General features: G+C 43.1%; 1 protein-coding gene across 1 annotated transcript in view; it reads right to left on the bottom strand.

Moving 5' to 3' along the window:
* PHLPP1 (PH domain and leucine rich repeat protein phosphatase 1) overlaps nucleotides 1-25,895 on the bottom strand; it is a 214,642-nt gene that overhangs the window by 75,765 nt on the left and 112,982 nt on the right. The window contains exon 4 of the mRNA XM_086683168.1: nucleotides 6,408-6,574. Coding sequence (XP_086539294.1) covers nucleotides 6,408-6,574 — 167 coding nt within the window. The remainder of the gene's footprint in view (nucleotides 1-6,407; nucleotides 6,575-25,895) is intronic.

Raw genomic sequence — 25,895 nt, 5'->3', positions numbered from 1 at the left:
AAAAACAGGGAGGGGGATAAAACCTGAGAGACTCTTAAACATGGAGAACAAACACAGGGTTACTGGAGGGGTTGTGGGAGGGGGGATGGGCTAAGTGGGCAAAGGGCATTAAGGAATCTACTCCTGGAATCATTGTTGCACTAGATGCTAAACTTACTTGGATGTAAATTTAAAAAAATAAATGAATACTTCAAAAAAATAAAAATAAAAATAAAAAATTTTAAAAGTCTAGATAGTGATTATCTTTAGGGTAATTAGAGGAGGGGCACAGGAGGGTTTCCCGGGCGCCAGGAATATTCTATTTCTGAATCTGTGTACTGGTTACATGGATGTGCTCGCTTCGTGAAAACGCACCAAAGCATACACTCGTACTTGTGCTAAATGTTCCGTGTTTTTGTTCTACTTCTGCAAAAAGACTTCGTAAGCTTCTATAAGGAGGAGTTAGACCCCAGACCCCCTCCCTGTTTCCAGCAGAAGATAATTTATTCCCTGGAAGAAACTGGAGAGTCCCCAGCTCAGAGACCTCGGGCCTAATAGAAAACACTGTTCTGAAAACGGGGATCAATTAAAAATCCATACACTAAACCCTGTGATTCCAGCTCTCTTCCCCACTCTTCTTCGTGCATCTTGGCACACATTACGCACAGAGAAGACCAAAGGATTCCTCAGGAGTAAAACCGACGCGCCCGAGGGAAAACAGCTGCAGGTGCTGTCTTTGGAAGTTCCCCAAACTACAGCCTAACCCCTGAGAGCCATGGCAGGGAAGCCGTATGGCGGTGAAACCCTGCCCATATGTCATGGCACCCGATTCACATTTCGGTGACTCACCATTAAATAGGAACAGAGAGCAAAGGATCACCAGATAGTTACATTTGTGGCGCAAAAGTCAGACACCTACACAAACAGGAAAAAAAGAAATCAAGGCAGTGTAAGAAGGAAATAAATACGTAAATAAATACATTTCATGTCCTCAGAAACAGAAGAAATGCACCCAGGAAAAAAAAGGACAGAATGCTATTAAAATGCACACAAATGAAAAAACGAACAAGAAAGAGCTCTTGAAAAATAAAGACAGCAGAAATTCCAAAGAGTTAAGATGAAGCAGAGAACACCCATCAAGAAATTGGACTTTAAGACAAAGGGAAAGGAAAATCAGAAGACAAACAAGGAAGTCCTCCCCCCACCCCCCCAAACTAACATGAATTCAGAGAAAGAAAAGAGAAAAACAAGGCAGTGGAGAAAATTATCAAAACACCATGACGAGAACATTTTCCAGAACTGAAAGACACACCTTTTTTCAGATCAAGCATTCGTCAGAATGGCTGAAATTAATAGAGATATTAGGATAATAATTCCATAAAAGGAATATCCTAAAATCTTTTGGAGGTTGTCTAAAACCAACAAAACAAGCAAACAAAAAGGAAAGACAAAAGATCACGTACAAAGAGAAGAACCAGAATAGTGTAACACTTTTTAATAGCAACGGTAGAAGCTAGAAAATAATGGTGCACTGGCTGCAAAATTCTAGGGACACGTGTTTTCCTACCTACAAGCCAGCCAACTCAAGAGGGAGAAAATAGCATTTTCAGACATGGTCTAATACCATGTCCCCTTTCTCAGGAAGATACTCCATTAAAAAGAGGGAGTAGACCAAATCTTTCTTCAAGCTACTGGATGTCAGAAAACTACAGGTCCAACACAGGGGAGACAAAAAGGGAACTACCAGGAAAATGCCAGAAGGTCACCCCAGGACAACAGCTGTGCATCAGGCCTACAAGGCAAGTCCCCACCCGGACTCCAGGAGAGGTGTCCAAGAAAAAGGTGTCAAGAAGAACGTTAGAGTTCTGTCAGAAAACTTAGAAAGGCTAGAGCAAAAGGAAAGCACACGAGCAAGAGGCTACGCTCCAGGCAGCACAAGAAAGAAAGCGGAACCGTTGCGTTTGAGTCCTCAGCTGTGGGCCACAGCTCCACGCTCACGATAAGGACAACCAAAGCTGACACCTCGTCATGGGTGAAGCAGCAGTTTGTGCACATGGCCTGACAATGAGAAAGGGTGAAATCTTCCCCTTCCATGTAATAAGTCGGCAGATAATGCCCAATAACAAAAAATGCTAAAATGGCAGTATATGCAGAGCATTTCAGAAGATGGAGGAAAACGGCAAAAAGAGCCAAAGACCCAGAGGCGGCTGCCTGGGGAGCAGGACTGGGGCATAAGGACAGGCTGTGGGTCCAAGCACCTATTTCTTATTACATAAGTCTTATCGTTCAGAACTCTATGTAAGTCTTATTATAAGTTTCTTACTGCGATCTTTGAAAAAATCTGCATAGAACGTTACTTTGATGGAAAAAAAGTTTACATTTTTAAAGTATGAAACAAAACCAAGGAACGTACGAAACAGCAGGCGAGAAAACTGGAGAGCGTGGGCTGCAGCAGGAAAATGACAGGAAGGTCACCGTTCTGCAAAGCCCCCGCCGTGTCCAGGTGAGAGGGAAGTCCTTCCTCTGACAGCCGGTGGAGAGGCTGTGTGCTGAGAGACGGGGAGCACCGGAGAAGAAAGGGTAGAAGAGAAATGTATCGATGCAGCATCAACAGATAGAGACGGCCAATCAGGAAACTCGGAAAGACTTGGGCAGGACAACGGCCCAAATATCTGTTCACCTGCGTATTTATGTGTTTAGTCCACAAATGCTGGCTCCTTGGGAGTGTCACAGCCCTCCGTGGAATTAGAAGCACTTTGATTTTGTGTTTAGGTTTTAACTTTGAAATTATTATGAAACACGCAAATAGCAAAATACAGAAAATAATAATGATCATTCAAGTATCCACTATTCAGCTTTTCCAAATATTAACATTTTTTTGTCATAATTGCCCCTAATTTTTATTTTATTATTTTTTTTAAATATAATTTACTGTCAAACTGCTAACATACAGTGTGCAAAGTGTGCTCTTGGTTTTTGGGGTAGATTCCCATGGTTCTTCGCTTACATACAACACCCAGTGCTCATCCCAATAAGTGCCCTCCTCAATGCCCGTCACCCATTTTCCCCTCTCCCCCACCCCCATCTAATTTTCTTTAAAGAAATAAATACTATGGGGACGCCTGGGTGGCTCAGTCGGTTAAGCATCTGAATTCAGCTCAGGTCATGAGTTTGAGCCCCGCATCGGGCTCTGTGCAGACAGCTCGGAGCCTGGAGCCTGCTTCAGATTCTGTGTCTCCCTCTCTCTCTCTGCTCCTCCCCCACTCTCACTCTGTCTCTTTCTCTCAAAAATAAACAAACATTACAAAAAATTGTTAAAAAAAAAAAAAAAGAAAGAAATACTATGAATATCGTTGAAACCGTCTTCAGACCATTCCCTAACCCTACCCCCTAACTGCCTCACAGGACGTAACCATTAATCGGAATTTGACAGTTAACGTCTCCCTCCACTCATCTCTAAAACGAAACAATGGTTTGAATGAATTCTAACGCCTCTTTGTTGGTGTCTTAGGAGTTCTTGATGTTCTGTAATGAAAGTGCAGAAGCCTGCAGTGCTATGAAATACACAAAAATATTTCAAAATAATTTCAAACCTCAAAAACAGACTGAATCACGACGCAGTCGACGCTTTGGCAAAAATAAAAACGATAGTAACTTTATTATGATAATGTCAGTAAAAACGTTATTATCAATACTTAGGGCATATAAAAACCTAAGTTCAAGGATTTCACTGTGGTTTCCTCTCATTGTATCCGTTGGCTCCAGGGAACAATAAGGAGGTAGTTGAGCGAAACATCCTGGTTGGAGTTCTTACTGCCTAAATAACCAGGTCAGTACCGCACCTGCCTGCCACGTGTCACTGTATTCAGCTCTACCAGGCAATCACAGCAAAAATACTCTTTGAAATATTTGTAGACGGCACAGGGAATAGAGTCAATAATCCTGTAATAGTGCGCAGTTCAAAGAGTGACAGAGGGTAACTTGTGGTGACGTATATATTAGCGTATATAGTTTTGTAAGGTATATAGTTGTCAGACCACTACGTGGTACACCTGAAACAAAGAGATGTCAACTGTACTTCAGTTCAAGGCAAAGAATAGCCGGTAATGTTCTTTTTCCTTAAAAATGTCCTTCATGATGTCACAAAAAGTTATTTGCGCTGCATCTCGACCCTTGAGTGCACATCTCCTTTATCTTCTGGGTCGTAAAACAGGAAGCATGTAAAAGGCATCTCTGCTGTGTACCACAGTAGGATGCTTATCTCAAAGAAAACACATGCATGATTATCTGAGCTGTGAGCCAAACGAGTTAATAACTCCTGGAATACCTTTGTTACATGGAAGGACAACTGACCAGCCCGCTATCCGGACCCGGGTGTTTGGCAGACAGTTTCTCTACAACACTCAAGTGAGAAGGTCATTTCAGGAGAAACAACTGACAGTATTTGTTGCCAAGGATAGCCGTCAAGCTTCCAAAATAAAAATCAAGATTTTGGAAGACTTGTTCCTACCGTGAACTTCACAGCTTCCTAATACTTAAAGATTTTTCTGATAAGATCAGTGGTGATATTAACACCTGGGAGGTCTTGAAATTGCACAATAAAATGTGTTAACGTTTGTAATATCTTCATTATCTAATGATCCAGAATTTTCCAAATGACCAACAATTAATACAGTAAAAGGATACGTGGGCAAGGATTCAAAGTGCAAGAAAGACCAAAAGAACCTAATGTAAAAGAATTTTTTAAAGTTCAACGACAGGGTTTTGGATTCCATACCGGAACCAACATTTAAGAGATGACCACTTGTCAAGTTTTGGTATAGGATCAAAGAAGACTATTCACAATAATTTGAAAAGACAATTAGAATGCTCTTCTCTTTTCCAACTACATACCTGCACACACTTTATAATAAATATTTACTAGGTTATTCTTTCTGGATGTTAAAAACCACAAACACGTAATCACAGTGGTAAGTTACCATAGTTTAATCTGGGATCATTAGCAGTCATTTAGAAAAAATGAAAAATTCATTATTTATTTAAAAGTTACTGGGGCGCCTGGGTGGCGCAGTCGGTTAAGCGTCCAACTTCAGCCAGGTCACGATCTCGCGGTCCGTGAGTTCGAGCCCCGCGTCGGGCTCTGGGCTGATGGCTCAGAGCCTGGAGACTGTTTCCGATTCTGTGTCTCCCTCTCTCTCTGCCCCTCCCCCGTTCATGCTCTGTCTCTCTCTGTCCCAAAAATAAGTAAACGTTGAAAAAAAAATTTTTAAAAAAAAAAGTTACATTCTTCTGCAGTTATAGTCTCATTAATCTGCAATAAATATGTAAGTATCAGAGGCTTAATTTACCACAGAATAAAGAATGATCATTGCTCTAAAAAAGAAATGAATATAGTAAATTTTTTTTTTTTTTTTTTTTTAAACGTTTATTTTATTTTTGGGACAGAGAGAGACAGAGCATGAACGGGGGAGGGGCAGAGAGAGAGGGAGACACAGAATCGGAAACAGGCTCCAGGCTCCGAGCCATCAGCCCAGAGCCTGACGCGGGGCTCGAACTCACGGACCGCGAGATCGTGACCTGGCTGAAGTCGGACGCCTAACCGACTGCGCCACCCAGGCGCCCCTATAGTAAATTCTTAAACCTGCTTTAGGTATACTCAAATAAAGTCCCTTCTCCCCAGTTATAAAGGAGCAGACGCTTTTCATTTAACATTTTACTTTTTTTTAATTAAAATTTTTTAAAACTTATTTTAAAAAATAAGAGAGAGTGAGTGAGCAGGGGAGAGGCAGAGAGTGATGGAGACACAGAATCCAAAGGAGGCTCCAGGCTCTGAGCTGTCAGCACAGAGCCCGACGCAGGGCTCGAACTCAAGAGCCACGAGATCGTGACCCGAGTCGAAGTCAGACGCTTAACTGACTGAGCCACCCAGGCGCCTCTAACATTTGACTCTTGAAAGCCAACACTAATCACCAAGAGGACATGGTGTTTGTTAGTGGATTTAAACCTTAGTTCTTAAACTGCTAGGGAAATGTCTTTTCACAGAAAAAAAAAAAAAACAAACCCTCAACTTTTATAAATTTCAAAAGAAATAATTTAATCTGACTGAACCTCTGCAGTTTGGAAGACACCAAATAACAAACTTGCCACAGACAGGTTAAGAAGCAGAAGTGTTTTTAAGAGAAATATTCTTCTTACACAGATCCATCCAGTTAATGAATATCATAAATCACTTGTTTCAAAGGCAGGGACCTTGAAAAAATTTTCAGAGTAAAACTGATAATGTCCTTGTTTTAATAAAGTCCTATTACCCCGCCCTCTGAAAGAGAAAAGTTATACACTGTGGGCTTTTAGGTCAGAATATTCCAGAAACAACCAGAGGCTGACATCCTCTCCCCTTTCTAATCATCTACCCATTTCGGTATGCTTACCTTTGCAGTTCATTGAGCCCCCTGGCAGTTGGTAGGCAGGGATTTTGCCTTAGGAAGTTTTGTTTTAAGTTGAGGTGCGTGAGGTCCTGGCTGTAGAAGAGGTTGGCAGGCAGGTGCTCCAGGCTACAGCACGAGAGGTCCACTGAGCTAATGCGCTGTGAAGCCACCTGGAGGGGATAAAACCCAGCCCGATTTTAATACCATCCATTTATCCCACAGATGCCCTCTCTGGACAGAAACACGATACCCCCCTGGGAACACAGACCTACTGCGCACGGGGCACGTGTAGCCCAACTATAAACCAGTATTTACTTAATACAGAATTGAGCCAAGTGCTGTAAAGGCAGAAAACAGCATCCCTGCCTGGAAGGTACTCGCAGTAACCAAGTATAGGAGACAGGTTGCAAAGAGCACAGATTATCCTATCGGGTTCAGGGGTATCAGTCATCTCCTCCCACTGTAGGGGTTAAGTTCCTGAAAACATTCATGGTAAGAGAATTCAGAGCTAAATAATACAAGACTTTAGAGGAAATACAAGGTTAGGAGATAGACACTAAGATCCAGATGGAACCTATCAAAGCCCTTGTATACACTGAATTAAAACAGCACAAATAAAGCGTCGATGGCCTCGTACACGTCTTTAATAACAACGGTAGCATATGATCAGACTCCACTGCGTACTTGCTCTCAACTTCTCTGGCTGTGTCTCCCACAGAGCTTCGTACATTCACTGTGCTTTGCTCCATGTAAGTCTTCCCGGTTAAATGACTCTTACTGTGGCCAGAGTCCCAGGTCTGCAGACCAACTAGCATGCAGGAGACGGAAAAGGTGCTGGATGCCCTGTATTTCTCAAACGCTTTCTCCAAAATTCCAGGTCACGTGGTGCCACTTTATGACTGGGCATGTGGCTTCAGCCCCACTTACACACACCTTGGCTGCTTCTCTCCTCGCAGAGGTCATGGGAGTATTATTCTAAGCTCTGGGTTCATTCTCCCTCATGCTCTTTATGTTCACCACTGCTTTATGGCAGAAACTGCACTCCTCATCTGTGATCAGTCTGATGTCCTTTTCTGTTACCAAACTCCAGCCTTCTGTTTCCCAATTACAGAAGGACGCAGAGCGTGGTCCTCAGGACTGGGACTCCCAGCTCCCCCACTTAGGAGCTGAGAGGACTTGAACAGATCACTGAGCCCTCCAAGCTCCAGTTTTCTCACCTGTGTAACAGACATCAGGACGACACCTTCATCTACATGCCGGCGCAGAAACAGCATTCAGCCAACGGTGACTGCCAGGACCGTCACTAATATTATCCCTACTACCCGTTCCAAAGAGAATGATTCGCAGCTTCTATCTACTGAAATCCAAGTTCTCCCGATGCTCAGAAGGTATTCAGAAGTAAGCCTGCATAAAACCTATTCTGCTGATGGCACATTTGAGGTTAGAAAGAAATTACGGAGCACACAGGAGAGCTGAGGGGAGACAGGGATGGGAAAGGCCTGGCAGGGCCCAACTCAAAGACTTGACAGAGGAGGTATGAGTTTGCATCTTAGCAATTACATCTTTCCTTGAGTTTTCACTATTAAATAAGAAAGAGAAGAAACTGTTTTCCACACATGCAAAAAAAAGAAAATCCCAGTCAGGGCCAAATCACCCATATATACCAAAAGATGTAAAAAGAGCCACGGGGCATGTAATGGTCCTAAAAGGCAGGGGCAAACGCACCACACAACCTGCTCGAAGGAAGTAAGGTACACACACGGTGAGCACGTAAGGGCCCGCCACACCTCACATCTCCTGCGGTACAACAGCAAGGCAGACACAGTCTCTGCCCTGCACGAGCACACCTCCAGAGAAGGAGGGGGAAACGAAGGCACCACATGACAACAGCTACAAGAGCTGTTAAGTGCAAGGGACAGGGCATGATCTAAGAAGTCAGGAAAGGCTTCCGAGAGGACCTAATGTCCAAGCTCAAACTTGAAACTCGAGTGGAGATCTGTGTTTTTGTCTGCCCCAAATCCTTTCCCCACCTGCTCCCATGGCAATCCTTCCAACACGGGAGACCCTGACAGGAGCTGCAAACAAAGCATGCCGACCCCCAGAACGCAGGGGGAGTAGGCATGAGCAATCAGGGTACCCCATCGACCGAGCCCACGGACTGATCCAACAGGTACTGTACTGACTGGCATGTGAGCCGAGGTAGGCTAACCAGAGGCCCTCTCTGGGATTTACATATTCTGCAGCTGGAAGAGAGAGAACACACACACACACACACACACACACCACTCCATATATTATGTACAAATAGTTATAGAGAGGTAACTTTTAACCACATAAACCACGCGCTGATCACGTGCCAAATTACCGATAGTGATTGCTTCTATGTGGGTAGGGAGGAAAAAGGAGATAACAATGGGAAGATAGGAGATTTGGCGCTTATCTGAAATGATTATTTCCTTATAAGAGGGACAACGGACGATGTGAAGGAAATATGGAAATATGTTAACAACTGGGGAAGACAAGTACACGGAAATTGTAATATTATCCTGTGTGCTCGGGGCGCGCGGGTGGCTCACTTGGTTAAGTGACCAACTTCGGCTCAGGTCATGATCTCACAGTTCATGGGTTCGAGCCCCACGTCGGGCTCTGTGCTGAATGCTTGCTCAGAGCCCGGAGCCTGCTTCGGATTCTGTGTCTCCTATCTCTGGCCCTCCCCCGCTTGTGCTGTCTCACTCTCTCAAAAATAAATAAGTGTAACTATATATATAACATCCTGTGTGCTCTTCTCTGTGCATGTGTATGTGTGTTTAATGTGAAATGTGAAAACAAAATGTAACTTCAATTAACATTTCAGTAAGAAGAAAACGGGTAAGAGCAGTCTTCTGGTTTTCCTGGCATTCAGTGTTCCACTAGGTGGTATCCCGGGGTCAGCAATTCCTCCTGTAACCAAAGGATCCCCTGAACCCCAAAGGGCTGAATGGTGGCCCCAAGAAGGATTTGGGGCAGAATGAAACACAGATTTCCCCATCCTAATCCCTGAAATCTGTAAATATTATCTCATATGGCAAGAGTGAATATTACCCTGTATGACGAAAGATGTGATAAGAATCTTGACAGGAGGTGCTTCTCCTGGATTATGCAGATGGGCCCTAAGTGTGATTATATGTGTCATTGTAAGAGAGAGAGGCGGAGGGAGTTTTCAGAGAGAAGTCCATGTGACTCCGGGGGCAGAGACGGAGTAACAGGGGCCACAAGTTAAAGAATGCTTAGAGCCACCAGAAGCTGGAAGAGGCAAGGAATGGATTCTCCCCTAGCACCTTCAAAATGAGTACAGTCCTGCCAACATCTTGACTGTGGACTTCTTGCTTCCAGAACTGCATAAATTTCTGTTGCTTTAAAGCCACCAAGGTTTGGTTAACTTGGAAACTAATACGTCTTTCATAATTTTTTCCACAATACTTTTCATTTTCATTCATTCACCATGTTTACTGGATATCTACTATGTGCCAATTAACTGACCCAGGTAAGCACATGGCATGCCTTCAGTAAACAAAATGAAGATCCCTGCCTTCTTTAAACTTAGATCCTGTAAATAAGTTATGTAAATAACATAAATTATATGTTAAAAAATGGCAAATACTATGGAAAATAGAGCAAGGAAAAGGGGGTCAGGATTGTTGGAAAGGTGGTAGGTTATATTTAAATAGGTTGGTCAGGGGGCGCCTGGGTGGCTCAGTCGGTTAAGCATCCGACTTCAGCTCAGGTCATGATCTCACGATTTGTGAGTTCGAGCCCCGCGTCGGGCTCTGTGCTGACGGCTCGGAGCCTGGAGCCTGTTTCAGATTCTGTGTCTCCCTCTCTCTCTCTCTGACCCTCCCCCATTCATGCTCTGTCTCTCTGTCTCTCTCTCAAAAGTAAAATAAACGTTAAAAAAAAAAAAAAAAAAAACTTAAATAGGTTGGTCAGGGCGGGCCTCACTGGAAAGGTAATATTTAGACATGATGGACATGAAGAAGGTAGCTGAAAGGATTTGTCTAGAAGAACACTCCAGGCAGAGGAAGCAGCAAGCGAAAGGCCCTAGAAACTAGAAAGGGATGTGCCTGGCATGTTCGAGGAACAGCATGGAGACCGGTAAGGTAAGGGGAGAATGGCCTGCAATGAGATCAGAAAGGTAAGGCGGAGGGCGGGGGTAGTGGCCAGCAAATCCTTCAGGGGCTTTCAGGGCACTGTAAACACTCGGGCTTTTAACGTGAGCAAACTGGGAGGTGTGGAAAGGTTCCGAAAAGTCCCTGTCTCTAGACTGGAAGCTCCCCAAGGGCAGGGACTCTTGCCTATTTTGTTCACGGACACACCGATGCTCAGCACTTGGTGAGACCTCAGAGAAGTATGTGCCAGACGAACGGCCACTAGACTTCACAGCCCTTCCTTCGTCACCAGCTCACATCTAACCCACCCCGTGGATTCTTTCACACGGAGACAGACTACTTTGAAGAGGCCAAATTCTGTTTCGACTGAAGCATCACACTAAATGCTCTTTGGGCAACTAAAGATAACGATTCAATGTCAAGTGGGATTTGATTCCTTTCCTCATTCTGGACCACAAGCTGTTGCTGCTGGAAACAAGGGGGGGAAGAAACCGCAGTAACAAGGCTGCCACAAACACGAGCAGTCTGTGGGAGCCGTGGCAGGGCTGGGAACAGCTGCATCAAGAACAGAAAGGATGCAGCCGGGCAGGGAGCCGCCGGGGTGACCACAAGAGCTGTCACGAGTTGCACCTTTGCCTGGTCCCTGCAACAAAGGGGAAACATAAGTGTTTCCACCCAGACCAGCCTGGACACATAAAGACCATGCCACCAAGAGGTTCTGCTTGAACCCCAAATGAAAGAACTACCAGCTGAACTACCCACACACATAGCACCTATTAAAACTAAGATCCTTCACAAGAAAGACCTAAATAAGTAACAAATCAAAAAGCCACCTGGATACACCTCAGAGCAAGTAGCCTTTTATTACTTTTTTTTTAATGTTTATTTTTGAGAGAGACAAAGAGAGAGAGAGAGAGAGACAGAGACAGAGACAGAGAGTGAGCAGGGGAGGGGCAGAGAGAGAGGGAGACACAGAATCCGAAGACGCTCCCGGTTCCCAGCTGTCAGCACAGAGCCTGATGCGGGGCTCGAACTCACAAGCCATGAGATCATGACCTGAGCTGAAGTCAGACGCTTAACTGACTGAGCCACCCGGGTGCCCCTACTCTTTTTTTAAAGTAGTGAAAACAATAATAACAGTGATCATTTGGGGGTGCTTCAGCCGTGAGAGGTACTCTTTTAGCTGCTGCAGACATCATATGTAATCTTTACAACAACTCAGTACAGTAATGGTTTATCCTCATTTCAAAGATTGAGGTAAAACTGAGGCACAGAGTGTGCCTGTGGTCACACGGGTAAAACGGCAGCAGAACCCAAGTCTGAATGGGGGCCTGTACTTAGGACGCTCCTGATAAAACAATAGCATAACTCCTTTGACCAAAGAGGATCAGATGTCATCCCTAGGATAATCTTAAGCCTCAGGAATGGCAGTGACAGGAGACAGTCCTTTGGAAGAAAAGCAGAGACCATCTGCGGACCATAAGCAGCCTTTAGGGAAGGAAGGGGTGAAGCGCACCATTCGTTGACATCACGGGCTCTGCCCACTCCTATCTACACAGCTTGTCCACCTGGGCAGCGGTGAGGCCACCTGGTGAGCACCTAACTGTATTTTAAAAGGCGACAGGAAAAGTTTAAAGGGTTACAGAAATTTGGAAAGAAAGTGAAAGAAACAGGCAGAAGCAGAAATCGCCTCAAAGCTTTGTTATGGAAAGGGTCCTCAAAGGAACTCACAATTAGAGTATAAAATCCTTTTGGCAAAAGCCACTGTACTTCTATTGCACCTCCTGACACCAAGACAGTGGAAGACACAAAGAGGAGACACAAGCAACGTGACACGACACCGGGCACAGTCTTCAAAATACTCAGGGCATAACAATTCTACCACTTCCTAGCCATGTGGCTCTGGGGTAAGTCACTTCACCTGTCTGTCCTTTGGTTCCCTCATCACGGAAGTGGAATAAATACCTGCCCTGACAAATTTAACGAGCTGCCGTAAATAACACCCCTTTTCTCATTTTAAAAAAATCAGGAGAGGCTCTGCAGACCTAGTATCCCCCGACCAACGTCCACAGCTACACGTGGCACAAACCTCGACGACGAAGAAAGGGCTACGGCACGGTCAACTCTTCTTGCCGCGGCGAGCGGTTACATAGATGTGGCTCGATTAGACCAAGGCAGAAAATTACAGAAGGTGTGCGGCTCACGGACCGTCCACGAACTACACGTGAAGGGATCCAAGTTGTCAGGTTTTCGAAGATTACTTCAATGTAACCGTGGATAGGGAAAACGGTGCTAGTCTGTATTAACGGCAAGACAATTTTCTAAGGATGATAGAGTCAGAGGGGCGCCTGGGAGGCTCAGTTGGTTAAGCAACTGGCTCTTGGTTTCGGCTCAGGTCACGATCTCATGGTCTGTGAGTCTGAGCTGCACACGAGGCTCCACGCTGACAGTGAGAGGTCTGCTTGGGATTCTCTCTCCCTCTCTCTGCCCCTCCCTCGCTTGTGTGCGCATGCACACGCGTTCTCTCTCTCACTCAAAATAAATAAACTTAATGGGGCGCCTGGGTGGCGCAGTCGGTTAAGCGTCCGACTTCAGCCAGGTCACGATCTCGCGGTCCGTGAGTTCGAGCCCCGCGTCGGGCTCTGGGCTGATGGCTCAGAGCCTGGAGCCTGTTTCCGATTCTGTGTCTCCCTCTCTCTCTGCCCCTCCCCCGTTCATGCTCTGTCTCTCTCTGTCCCAAAAATAAATAAAAGACGTTAAAAAAAAAAATTTTAAAAAAAAATAAATAAATAAATAAACTTAAAATAAAACAAAATGTTTTTTTTTTTTTAAAGATGAATTAAATGGGATTTGCCCCCACGACTCTACACACTCCAGAAGACACATTAAAAGTAAACTTGAAATCAACCACCTTCTCGGGTTGTCTTCTTTTCCACGTTACTTGTAAACATGTGTGGTGAAGAAAAAAAGTTAATTTGGCCCTCAAAACATTTCCCCCAAAGAACACTGCAGGGCAAACATAAAAACGGTAATATGCACATCAAACTTTTCAGGCTACCTACTGGGCTTCCAGATATTTCTAACATGCTACTCAGCTCAACACCTTCCTCGGCTGTTTCTTGGCAAGTCTTTAGGACGCTTCTGTCAAAATTAGTCCCTGCTCTGAGCTGAGCTGTATTTCTAAACTAACATCTCTCTCCTATCCTAACCTATCCTCGCTAAGCTTTTGCAATAATCATCCTCCCTTGCAATAGGACTGTCCTCTGCATTATTCCCATTATTCTTGATGTTCATGGAGTGGGCGAACACTTTTTATTAGCAAGGGAAAGTTCAGAAAAACAGTCATGGGAGTTTTTTCTGTTGTCGTTACCACTATACTTTAGTGGAGTACTATTTATCCTCATTATGTGCCCAACATGCTCAAAGTGAAGCAAAATGACCCTGAAAGGCTTGGTCAAAGCAGCTGAAATAGCAGAAGTAATTCTGCTGCTGCAAAGTAAAAGGCTGCTACAAACTGGCATAATAAGTCATGAATTGCTCTGGCCTGGCCGTCAGTGGCTGCAAAACCACGCCCTGGCTACAGGGATGGTCTCTGGGGAGTTTACTACACTTCGATAAAAAATTCTTAACCTCTTAACTGACCTAGTTTTATTTAATCTTCACCCCCTTAAAAATGCTTTGGGAAGGCATGAGGTAGGAGAACATAAACTCAGACAGGCATTTACTGGTCTTTATTAGCTAAGCATTCTAGCAACTTATTTTCACTTTCATCCTCATCAATAATTTTGTAACACTTTACATCGAACCAAAGTTTCCAATATTAATAAAATTCAAACTATCATGGCTCTACAACATGCGATTGATCATTTCTTTTAAAAACATTTTCTACAAATATATAAGAAATGCCTTAAATTGACCCGACCTTTTCCCAGTGATATCTCTTTACTTGATCCTGTACTAACACTACCGTTTTACAAAATGCGTTTAACAGATGGAGAAAACTTTGGTACATTAATAAAATCTAACAGTTAAGGGGCGCCTGGGTGGCGCAGTCGGTTAAGCGTCCGACTTCAGCCAGGTCACGATCTCGCGGTCCGTGAGTTCGAGCCCCGCGTCAGGCTCTGGGCTGATGGCTCAGAGCCTGGAGCCTGTTTCCGATTCTGTGTCTCCCTCTCTCTCTGCCCCTCCCCCGTTCATGCTCTGTCTCTCTCTGTCCCAAAAATAAATAAAAACGTTGAAAAAAAAATTAAAAAAAAAATCTAACAGTTAATAATAAATAACGAGCCATTAACACTCACTAATAGGAGCATACCACGGTGCCAATTTTGTTAAAGCACTACTAAAGCGCCAGGCTATCACAATATAGAAAAAAGGACACCAAGAAATGTGGAACAAGAGCTCTGCCTCAGCTCCCGCCCGCTCTCTGCCAGGGGAGTGGAGGAGACGGGGACCGGGGAATCCTTCCCCATATGGTTATCATTTGCCGTTATGAACCAGGCACCACACCCGGTCCTGGAGGGACGCACTCTGTGTCTTCAAAAGCTTGGTCTCTTGAGACGCAGACACCTACACAACTGTCATTAGAGGAGGTATGCACGGCAGTGTGATGAGAGCACACAGAGCCGAAAATGCAAACCTCAGAGCTCCCGCCACAACCCCAACACCCACATTCCCCTCCCCTGACCAAATGGACAGGTCTCCCAGGCGCGTGGGCAGAGACTCGCCCATCACCACCAAGAGCGGACAGAACCACGGCATCCGTCCGGGGAGCTCACGGCACGGCCTGCGCTACCTTTCTGGGAGCCAGAAGCAGCAGCCAAAGACTCTGAGGCTCTGAGGAGATGCACGGCCAGCCTCCCAGGACGCCCCCGTGTGACTCAGGCAGTTATCTCCCCTCCGCACACACAAACCCCATTGTGTTTCTGAGTAACAACAGAAAAACAGGGCTTGGCTTGGGTGGGGAGCAAATCTGAACTCAGAGTTCCTTCCTCATTTCCTTATTGGCAAACTAGGTGTAAACAGTCCCTTTAGAAAGAGGCCACCTGAGAAAGTGGCATCTCCCTGACCACCGGGAAAAGACAGCCAACCACAAAAATACTTAAATTCTAACTTTCTGGAAAAAGTAGTAACATAAATGCATACTTAAATGATTCTACTATCAGAAATTAGCTACTTGTTTTGTATTTTAAGTTCCAAGTCTAACATACAAGGCTCGGTATATTTAACATGGAGAGGTCAATGACATTTTTCTAATTACTCTACTATTCCCTACTTTATGAAATTATAAACCAGACCAGTGGGTAGAAGAACTTAACTCTTCGGAGTAGTTGTAGGAAATTCAATACAAATATTGGGATATTCCAATCTAGGCAAATATGTAATGGGAACTAAACTCTTGAGTATTTTCTAAATACTCAGGTTCAAATGACTTAACTTCATAACATGACCAGGGGCACCTGGGTGGCTCAGTCGGTTGGGTGTCCTACTTTAGCTCAGGTCACGATCTCACTGTTCCCGAGTTCAAGCCCCATGCCGGGCTCTGTGCTGACAGCTCCGAGCCTGGAGCCTGCTTCAGATTCTGTGTCTCCCTCTCTGCCCTACCCCTGCTTGTGCTCTGTTTCTCTCTGTCTCTTAAATATTAAAAAAAATTAACAAGTGAGGGAAAAAAGGTTAAAAAATAATATAACATGACCAGTGAGAAAGATGTGGTTGATCATATATGGTAAATTCCTAATATAGCAATACTTGACAGGTTTTTGAAGAATTAGACAAGTAGCCTCCTCAATACCATATCAATTTAATCTGCCTTGGGTGATCCAGAAAGCATCTGAATCACGATTTCTTAAATATCTCTTGATCATCACTTAAGAAGATCAACGATCAGTGCACAGAGCCTATGCTTGTGTCCCTAGCAGCACAAGCCATTCAACACACTGCCTGACAAACCACCTTTTATTCAACCACTGAGCTGTCTGGATTCTGCTGACAACTGTGTACATGAAGTACTTCCCTTTGATATTTTCAACAAATTTCAGTTGCCATTTGAGTCTTGATTTGTTTTGTCCCCTCTGGCCACTGTAAAACATTGGGAGTACATTTAAAGAAAAAAGAGCAAGGGAGCAGAACTTGCTGCACAAAGCAGTGCTGGATACGTTATAGCTCAGTTCCCTCATCTGCAAAATGGGGATGTGACAGTAGATCAAGAGTTACTAGCTTTCACTGTAAAGCCCAACGACATCCTAGAGATGTAATGAGTAAAAGACCTCATAAGGCTACTATAAAGCATCTAGAAGAGTACCTGGCACATAGAAACAGTTATCAAAATGTTAGTTGTTACTATTTGCATTATTGTGGTCACCACTAGATCAATTCAGTAGGCTAAATGATTTTTTTAAATATTTTTTAAAGTTTATTTTCGAGTGAGAGAGAGCAAGCACAAGCATGCAAGCATGAGTGGGGGAGCGGCAGAGAGAGAGGGAGACACAGAATCCGAAGCAGGCTCCAGGCTCCGAGCTGTCAGCACAGAGCCCAATGCGGGGCTTAAACCCACGAACCACAAGATCATGATCCGAGCCGAAGTCGGACACTTAACCGACTGAGCCACCCAGGCACCCCTAAATGATCTTATTAACAAAATAAATCAACCAGTTGGGTGGAGGGGAAAAAAAATTCTTTTTATTTTGGTGTTGACCTCATAAATGAATAGCTAATTCACGTTGTATATAATGTCTAATGCAAGGAAAATATCACATACTCCGTGCTCATCAGCTGGTATCTGTAAGTATGTATATCAACAGATAACACCCACAAGGAAGCTAAAGAAGGGGCCGGAGAACCAAGTGAGAGAGGGACTTTTCTCATTTACCAGAGAGGTTCGTCCTAAAAACAGACTGCTAAGGGGTAGGGGAGGGCACAGAAATCATGATAACTTTATTATTCAGAGGTTATCAAACAGGTGAGAGAGCAGATCTGGTGTTGTACCCAACAGCAAATCTGGATTACTGTGTTGCAGCCACAGGAATAAAGACTTCAGCTCACTTTTAAGGAAGAACTGTCTGGTCAGACACTACAGGTCTCTGAAACACTATAGATGGTTTTTAGGAGGGAAGAAAGTCTGGGAATCCATAAGGTCCTTTTCTAATCTTAAATTCTAAGTCTCTGAACTAAGAGCACTTCATGATGACTACAATTTAAGGTAAAACTAAAGAACGCTTTCAAAGAAAATACCAAATAATGGTTAAGGTAATTATTCCAGAAAATGACAACAAGTAATATTGCCTTTTTTGGTGACTACCTTGCAAGTGCCCTTCCTAATCTTAAAATAATACGTTGTAACTTAAAAACACACCTGTTAGCTCCTCACTTGAAACCTAGAGTGTCTTTTATTGAAGGTAAGAACAATATACAGATAAAATCCACATGAGGAACATACCTCTTCTGTTTGCAGAGGTCCTGACCTAGAAGTAGAACCTAGAAAAAAAGTGGGTGCCCAGCATAACGAAAGGGTGGCATTCTCTTGTCCCTCCCTCCCAGTATCTCCCAGAGCAGGTGACAACTCCAACAGAGCTAGGAAAGAAAGCGGAAGGGGGTGAGAAGACATGAGCAGGCAAGATGGGAACACAGGATCAGTTTAAACTGCTCAATGTATAAGCCAGCAGCAAAAGTATGCCTCTTTTGTTGTTATGATATGGTCAGCAAACTAGGTATTTTTTGACTCGTACAAAACTGGATTATAAAACTTTGGAGAAAATAAAATTAAATGGCTTTGAACTGAAATGACTCAGAACTCAAGGGAAAAAACCCTTCTTTAGGAATGTATTAACTGGGATTCAGAACCCATAGTTGCCACAGGAGAAAAAAGAAGAGACAGGATCAGCAATGTGGAAATAAGACGAAGCATATTTATAACCACAAAGAGATAAGTTTAATATTTTTACTAACTTCATCACAGTATTATGTATTGCAAAATCAAAATTTAATGTAACCCAAAATATTTCACCCTCAGCTTAAATTCAAAGCAGAATTTCTAAGTTCACCAATGTCATAAACTGCTGCTCATATCTATAATAAAGAAAGATCGAAAAATGTGAACTTTTATGTAACAAATCCATTACTATGTTGGAAAGTTAGTGATAATATTTAGTAACTTATAATCAATTTCCCCAGGAAACGACATGGAACTAGCAGGAAACAAGGCAGACTGACCAGCACTTTTTTTTTACTTTATCTAGCTTCTGTTTCTTTCCCTTTTTCACACTGTCAGACACCTGAGATATGGCTACAGTTTCACATTTTACACAGGTGTGCCTTTGTACATACTTGATACCTCTCCTCGTTTTTGTTTTTTAATTTGAGAGAGAGAGAGAGAGCACGTTCAAGTGGGGGAGAGGGGCAGAGGGAGACAGAGAAACAGAAAACTAAGCTGGTTCTACATTCTGCAAGGAGCCTGACACCAGGCTTGATCCCACGACCCTGGGATCGTGACCTGAGCCAAAATCAAGAGTTGGATGCTCAACCAACCGAGCCATGCAGATGCCCCATTTATACCTCTCCTTTATATGCCCTTCCCTTGGGTGGCTCAGTCGGTTAAGCGTCCAACTTCAGCTCAGGTCATGATTTCACGGTTTGTGAGTTCGAGCCCCGTGTTGGTCTCTGTGCTGACACCTCAGAGTCTGGATCCTGCTTCAGATTCTGTGTCTCCCTCTCTCTCTGCCCCTCCCCCACTCACACTCTGTGTCTCTCTCTCTCAAAGATAAACATTAAAAAAAAATTTTAATGCCCTTCCCTGTTGTCTTTGTGGTGAACTCCTATTCGTCCTTCAAAACTCAATTTGCCCATTACCTCCTTGAAGACTTCCTGTACCCAAATAGCTCATATATTGGATTTCCAAACTTTTCTCATCTCTTCACTACAGAGTTTGTATGAGAGCAATCTCCGTGGGATGCAGGGACATATTAGAAACTAAAACCCATGTCACTTGGTTTCACTTAAGATTCTACCACACATCTACTAAATTATTCTTGGTCAAATGGCCCTAAATGCTCTCTCTAAAAAATGGGCACGAAATGTGAAGTGAGAGTTTCCAAAAACATGGAAGCCCTGGACTCCTTAGCAGAACCGTACTGAGAACAAAGCTTCTTACCATTATGATCCCAATGGAAGCAACTACAGTTACATCCCTAAAAGAAAGGTGGCAAATCATGAGGACAAAAAAGCAGCACATCCCCTAACCTACACTTCAGATGGTGTGTACAAGGTGACTAATCTTATAGGGCTCCTTGCAGCTAGGTCTCATGACACAAATCTCCATACTGGAAACCTTAATCCCATTACACTAGAGTAATCTGACTCAAGTAGTTAATGAAGTATTCTTTGAGTGAAACCCGGACAATAGAACATTCCCTTTAAGCACGTGAAAGAAAAAGTTCATTTGTGATTCACCATATACGTTATTTTTATTTAAAGGGTGATATTTACTCATCACTTCTTGTGATCTTTAATTCAGCATGACGCGTGGCCCCGACTTGCCTACACCATGCATATTAAGAGTGAACCCAACATATCAAGGAACCAAAGGTTCACCACAGTGACTTAAAGAAAAGAAAAACAAGAGGCCTAGAATTAAAATACTATGGTTCATGGTGGAAGAAGGATAGGAGAGAGAGGCACTGTGATAGCCATAGTCACTGGCAACTGCTAGCCACTGACAAGGAGAGACACTTGGGGCCTTATGGGGCATGAATTTATAGCGATGGACCATATAACATACACATGCAACACAAGTGGTCACGGTTGATAATTGTGGAATCTGGGTCACAGGTATGTGGGTGTTACTCTACTATTGTCTCTACTTCTAAATATGTGACATTTTCCATAATAAAAAGTAAAAAACACATTCATGAACACCACCAAATCAGTGATCTGAATCCCCCTTTTCAAAATCTTCCTTGAAATGGAGAAACAGACTTTAAGGTGGAACAGTGTTACAGAAGTGACTAAGGCATATTAAAAAGTTAGTATGCTTAGGCTGTAGATGTATATAGAAACTAACTTTGAAAAGAAGTCACAGGATTAATCAACATGTCTAAAACTAACGTGCTCCAAAAGGCGGGCCACAGAGATGGGCATCAAGGTCAGCATTTCTGCAATGTCACTCGTACATTTCACAGGAGCTCTTCCAAATTCCTATTCTTCCCTCAGCTACCTTCAGCCTTCTTCCCCACTCAGAAAACGTGCTGGCTACGTGTACCCATGCTGAGCAAGCAGAGCCCTTTTTTTACACTGCATACAACAGGATGTTACAACAGGATGTTTACTGAATTTTTAAAGCATGTTGTGCATTAATATTTTAGGGATGATTTACAATCAATATTGTCATCCTCCCAAAGGAGTCGTTTTCTTCATGGTATCTGCTGCTAACACCCACCCCAAATAAAAACTCTATTGGGACTGTCTTGGGTGTTATTTTTGCAAGCAATACAAAGTGCTAAGTTTTAAAAATATTAAGTATATAAGGGCCTATCTTGGTAGAACATTTCTAATTAATAATCTTTCACAAATGTTCCCCAAATCAAACAAATTAGAACAAAGATGAATATGTCTCTTTTAGCTAAGATCCAGAAGCATAAAGTGAAAATAAAGAATTTTCCTTTTAAATTAATTATCTAATTCATTTTAATTTAAAAATCATTGGAATTGGTTCTCTTTGTCCTCCTACTCAGACTGAGGTGAGGATGGTCATTAAAACTCAGAAACTTGGGGGTACGTGAGTGGCTCAGTTGGTTAAGCATCTGACTCTTGATGTCGGCTCAGGTCATAATGGGTACAGTTTCAATATCGCAAGATGAGAAAAATTCTGGAAACGGATGGTGGGGATGGTTGCACAACAATGTGAATGTACTTACTACCAGTGAGCTGTACACTTAGAAATGGTTAAGATGGGGGGTGCCTGGGGGGCTCGGTTAATTTTGGCTGAGGTCATGATCTCACGGTTGGTGGGATCGAGCCCCACATCAGGGTCTGTGCTGACTGCATGGACACTGCTTGGGATTCTCTCTCTTCCTCTCTCTGTCCCTCCTCCGCTGTCTCTCACTCTCTCTCAAAACAAATCAACAAACATTTTTTAAAAAATCAGAAACGTAGATATTTCTTTCTGTTCTTGGTTTGTTTTTCTTTCATATCCTTAACAAAATGAATCTCATCTAAACATCAGGATGTAAAGACAATCCATTCTGTGAAGGCTTTGTTTCTCAATAAGAAAAAAGAAAAGAAAAGAAAAAGAAGAAAATCTCCATAGTAACCCTGAACATAACTAAGCTGTAGAACTTCCTAATACCTCCAGACATGAGCAAGAGCAGAGGACAGTGGAAGGGGAAGCTACAAGTAGAAGTGGCTTATGAGAGTCACCCTTGACCATGCCAAATTCCCCACAAGCACATATGCCCCAACGGATCGAGCTTCTCATCATCCTTCTTCCAGCAGCCCCAACCTACTCTCCCAGGATGCTGAATTAAAGCAGAAGATATGATCACAGGACTCTCCTCCACATTCGAAGCTTAAAGAAGAGCATGGCCCTGTCTTACATGCAATTCATATCCGAATAGGGGGTTCTCACACTGATTTCTTCTATAGTATCTAACCTCTTCAACCAGCCCCTTACAACTGACTTCTCCTTCCAATCACTAACCCTAACAACTTCTAAAAACGTGTATCTGGTTTGTAAGACTAGAGAAAGGAAAGACATTGTATCTAAAATCTGCATTTACTAACATGTTCTGCCCTTTGTCCCTGACCCCTGACTTTTCAGGAAGAAATCTTTCTTTCCGATGTCTGCCATCCTCAATTGTGTTAACCCCAAAAGGCTCCTGTGGTTGTCAAGAACAGCAGAAGGTCCTTTGTTCAGATAAATCAAGCATATGTGTGTCTTGATCTCCTTAAAATATACATAAAAACAAGTAATACTTTAAAAAGATTGTCTGGGGGCGCCTGGGTGGTTCAGTTAGTTAAGCGTTCAACTTCGGCTCAGGTCATGATCTCGCAGTTTGTGAATCTGAGCCCCACGTTGGGCTCTGTGCCGACAGCTCGGAGCCTGGAGCCTGCTTCGGATTCTGTGTGTCCCTCTCTCTCTGCGCCTCCCCCACTCACACTCTGTCTCTCTCTCTCAAAAATAAACATTAAAAAAAAATTTTTTTTTTAAATAAAAAGATTGTCTGGGGGCACCTGGGTGGCTCAGTGAGTTAACCGCCCAACTCTTGGTCTCAGCTTGTGTCATCATCTCGCAGTTCGTGGGTTCGAGACCCATGTTGTGCTCAGTGCTGACAGCATGGGGCCTGCTTGGGATTCTCTCTCTCTGCCCCTCCCCTGCTTGCTCACTCACCCTCTCATAAAAATCAATAAATAAACTTTAAAAAAAAAAAAAAGATTGGCCAATCAATGGTAACAGCAGGAATAATGGCCATAAAATTATTTTATTTCTGTATTTAGTCAGTCACTCTCATACACACACACACAGAGTTAGAATTACTATGTGTCGGTATAAGTCTATCATGTCCACCTCTGACGTAAGCCCTAGGAGGTACTATTGCTAATCCCTTTATCAAATGAGAAAGCCTAAAATTTAGAAACTTACAGTGACAGAGTCCGTGAATGGTGGAACCCGTATCTACCTTAGTTTGAAACCTAAATTCCTTACTCCCACACCATTTGACTTCTCCAAACATTGAGAGCCTTTCTGAAAGGAAAGGAGGTTAAGGTTCTAATTCAAATTCATTCTAGTTAATACCAGTTAACTACTAGTTAACTACTCGTTAACACTAGTAACTTAGGGTAATTAAATTCCCCCGCCCCCCCCTCCTGGAAGCACTCACAGACACTTGTGTGAGATATAAGCTGAGTCTTGTTGTGGATGGATATGCTTGTGAATTATCTTCTCTTGTAGCTACATTACATATCAAACACTTTCTTTTTTTTTTTTTTAATTTTTTTTTTTTCAACGTTTATTTATTTTTTGGGACAGAGAGAGACAGAGCATGAATGGGGGAGGGGCAGAGAGAGAGGGAGACACAGAATCAGAAACAGGCTCCAGGCTCTGAGCCATCAGCCCAGAGCCCGACGCGGGGCTCGAACTCACGGACCGTGAGATCGTGACCTGGCTGAAGTCGGACGCTTAACCGACTGCGCCACCCAGGCGCCCCACATATCAAACACTTTCTAATGGCAATGTAGTAATCAGTGGAAGAGGAAAACTCACGCCAACACTTCACCCTGCCACCATCATGTTTCCTGGGCCACAATTCTCCCCCAACCCCCACCTCTCCTGTGACAGTCCTGATGGATGCATCAATTCATGGTTTGGATAATCAGAGACAGTACCTTATTACAAATACACCATCCTATGAAGATGGCATGTCAGCCACCCAGCAACAGCAAAGAGTCAAACATATGACATTTACAATTGCCAGTTAGAAATCAACAATTTCCACACCTCTTTTAAGAGGCATTTCATAATCTACCCTCTTTCATTTCACTTCTCTGCTGTCTCTCTAGAAACAAACTCTTTGAGGTTAAAAACTGTATTTTGCCATTGCTTTAAAGGTGCATATATAGTCTAATCAGTGTTGTGGTTTCTGAATGAGTCTACAATTTACCTAGCAATTCAAATCAAGAACCCAGAAGGCATTTTTTTATTCCAAAATTTTCCTCATGCTTTGTATGTAATTATCAGTAATCCTGTCTCTCAATCTTCAAAACACATCCCAAAATGCATCTATCCACTTCTCTCCATCTCTCCTTTCACCTCTTACCTGGAAAATACCACAAGAGCCTCCTGCCAGTCAGACCCCACCCCTTGCTTCTCTTCTTGTCCTCCATAATCCATTCACTACACAGCAGCCAGTGTCAGATTATGTAACTTTCTGAAAGAGAAGTCTTTCAAATGGCTTGCCATTATGCCAATCGTATAATCCAGAGTCTTTCCCCTGTTTTGTAACCTAAAATCCCTGCCTTCCCTGACTGCATGTCCCTTTTTCTAGTCTTAGGACTTTCACACCATCTTTTCCCACTACCTGGAAAGCTCCTCCCACCAGGTCTTCAAATAATTGGACGCTTCTTTTCATTGAAGTTCCAGTTTAGGGGCGCCTTGGAGGCTTAGTAAGAGTCCGACTCTTGATTTCGGCTCAGGTCATGGTCTCACAGTTCATGGGATCAAGTCCTGCGTGGGGCTCTGAGTTAACAGCATGGAGCCTGCTCGGGATTCTCTCTCTCCCTCTCTCTCTGCCCCTCTCCTGCTCATGTGCACACACTCTCAAAATAAATAAATAAACATTAAAAAAAAGTTATTCTTCCTCCATCATTCTTTGTCATTATAACCTGTATTATAGCTCTGTGATTATTTGATGTTTTCTTTCTCGTCTGTTTGCTTATTTATCATCTGTTTCCCCAATGTAAGTGCTACCGAGAGAGAGGAATTAGACTTGTTCTTTGCTATATATCCCAGTGCATAAAACACATACTTGACATACAGAAGGTGCTTCATAAATGCTGGCTATCTTTAGAACAGCGACTTATCAGTTGGGTGGATGTTAATTAAACTCAATACCTATTAATCTTTTTGTTATTATTGTTTTAATCAAAACAATTGTCATTGGTAACCTTGATAATTTACCTGTTTACTCACATCCTTATCCATGTTTAAGAATTTATACCTCTGAATTATTCCAAAAAGAATGTAAAGCAGCTGACTATGACACTGCATTTGGTTTAAAAGGTCAAAGCATCTCCACATAGGACATTATAGGAAATACCTGACCAACACTCTTCAAAAGTGTCAAGGTCATATGAACCACAGAAAGACTGAAAAACTGCCACAGACCAGAGGAGAAAAAGGAGACATGACAATCAAATGAAATGTGGTACTCTGGACTAAATCCTGGGACAGGAGAATGAAAAATGCTAGTAAAAAACACTAATGAAAAAGCCAGTAAAATCCAAATAAATTTTGAAGTTTAGATCAGAGTAACGTGTTAATGTTGGTTTCTTAGTTTTGACAACTCTGTCATGGTAACGTAAGATCTCTGGGAAACTGGGTGGGGCTACATGGAAACTCTCTGTACTATCTGTATAACTTTTCGCTAAATAGAAAATTATTCCAAAATAAAAAGTTTATTTAAAAAAATCAACATCTCAGGGTGCCTGGGTGGCTCAGGTCACAATCTCACAGTTCAGGAGTTCAAGCCCCACATCTCGCTCACTGCTGCCAGCACAGAGCCTGCTCTCGACCCCCTGTCTCCACGCCGCCCCTCCCCCACACGTGCACATGGACTCTCTCTCAAAAATAAACATTTAAAAT

The sequence above is a fragment of the Puma concolor genome, chromosome D3, assembly GCF_028749965.1.
Source record: "Puma concolor isolate L17-30 chromosome D3, mPumCon1.1.hap2, whole genome shotgun sequence".
In the NCBI taxonomy this organism is placed as follows: Eukaryota; Metazoa; Chordata; class Mammalia; order Carnivora; family Felidae; genus Puma; species Puma concolor.
This window is presented reverse-complemented; position numbering and strand designations above follow the sequence as displayed.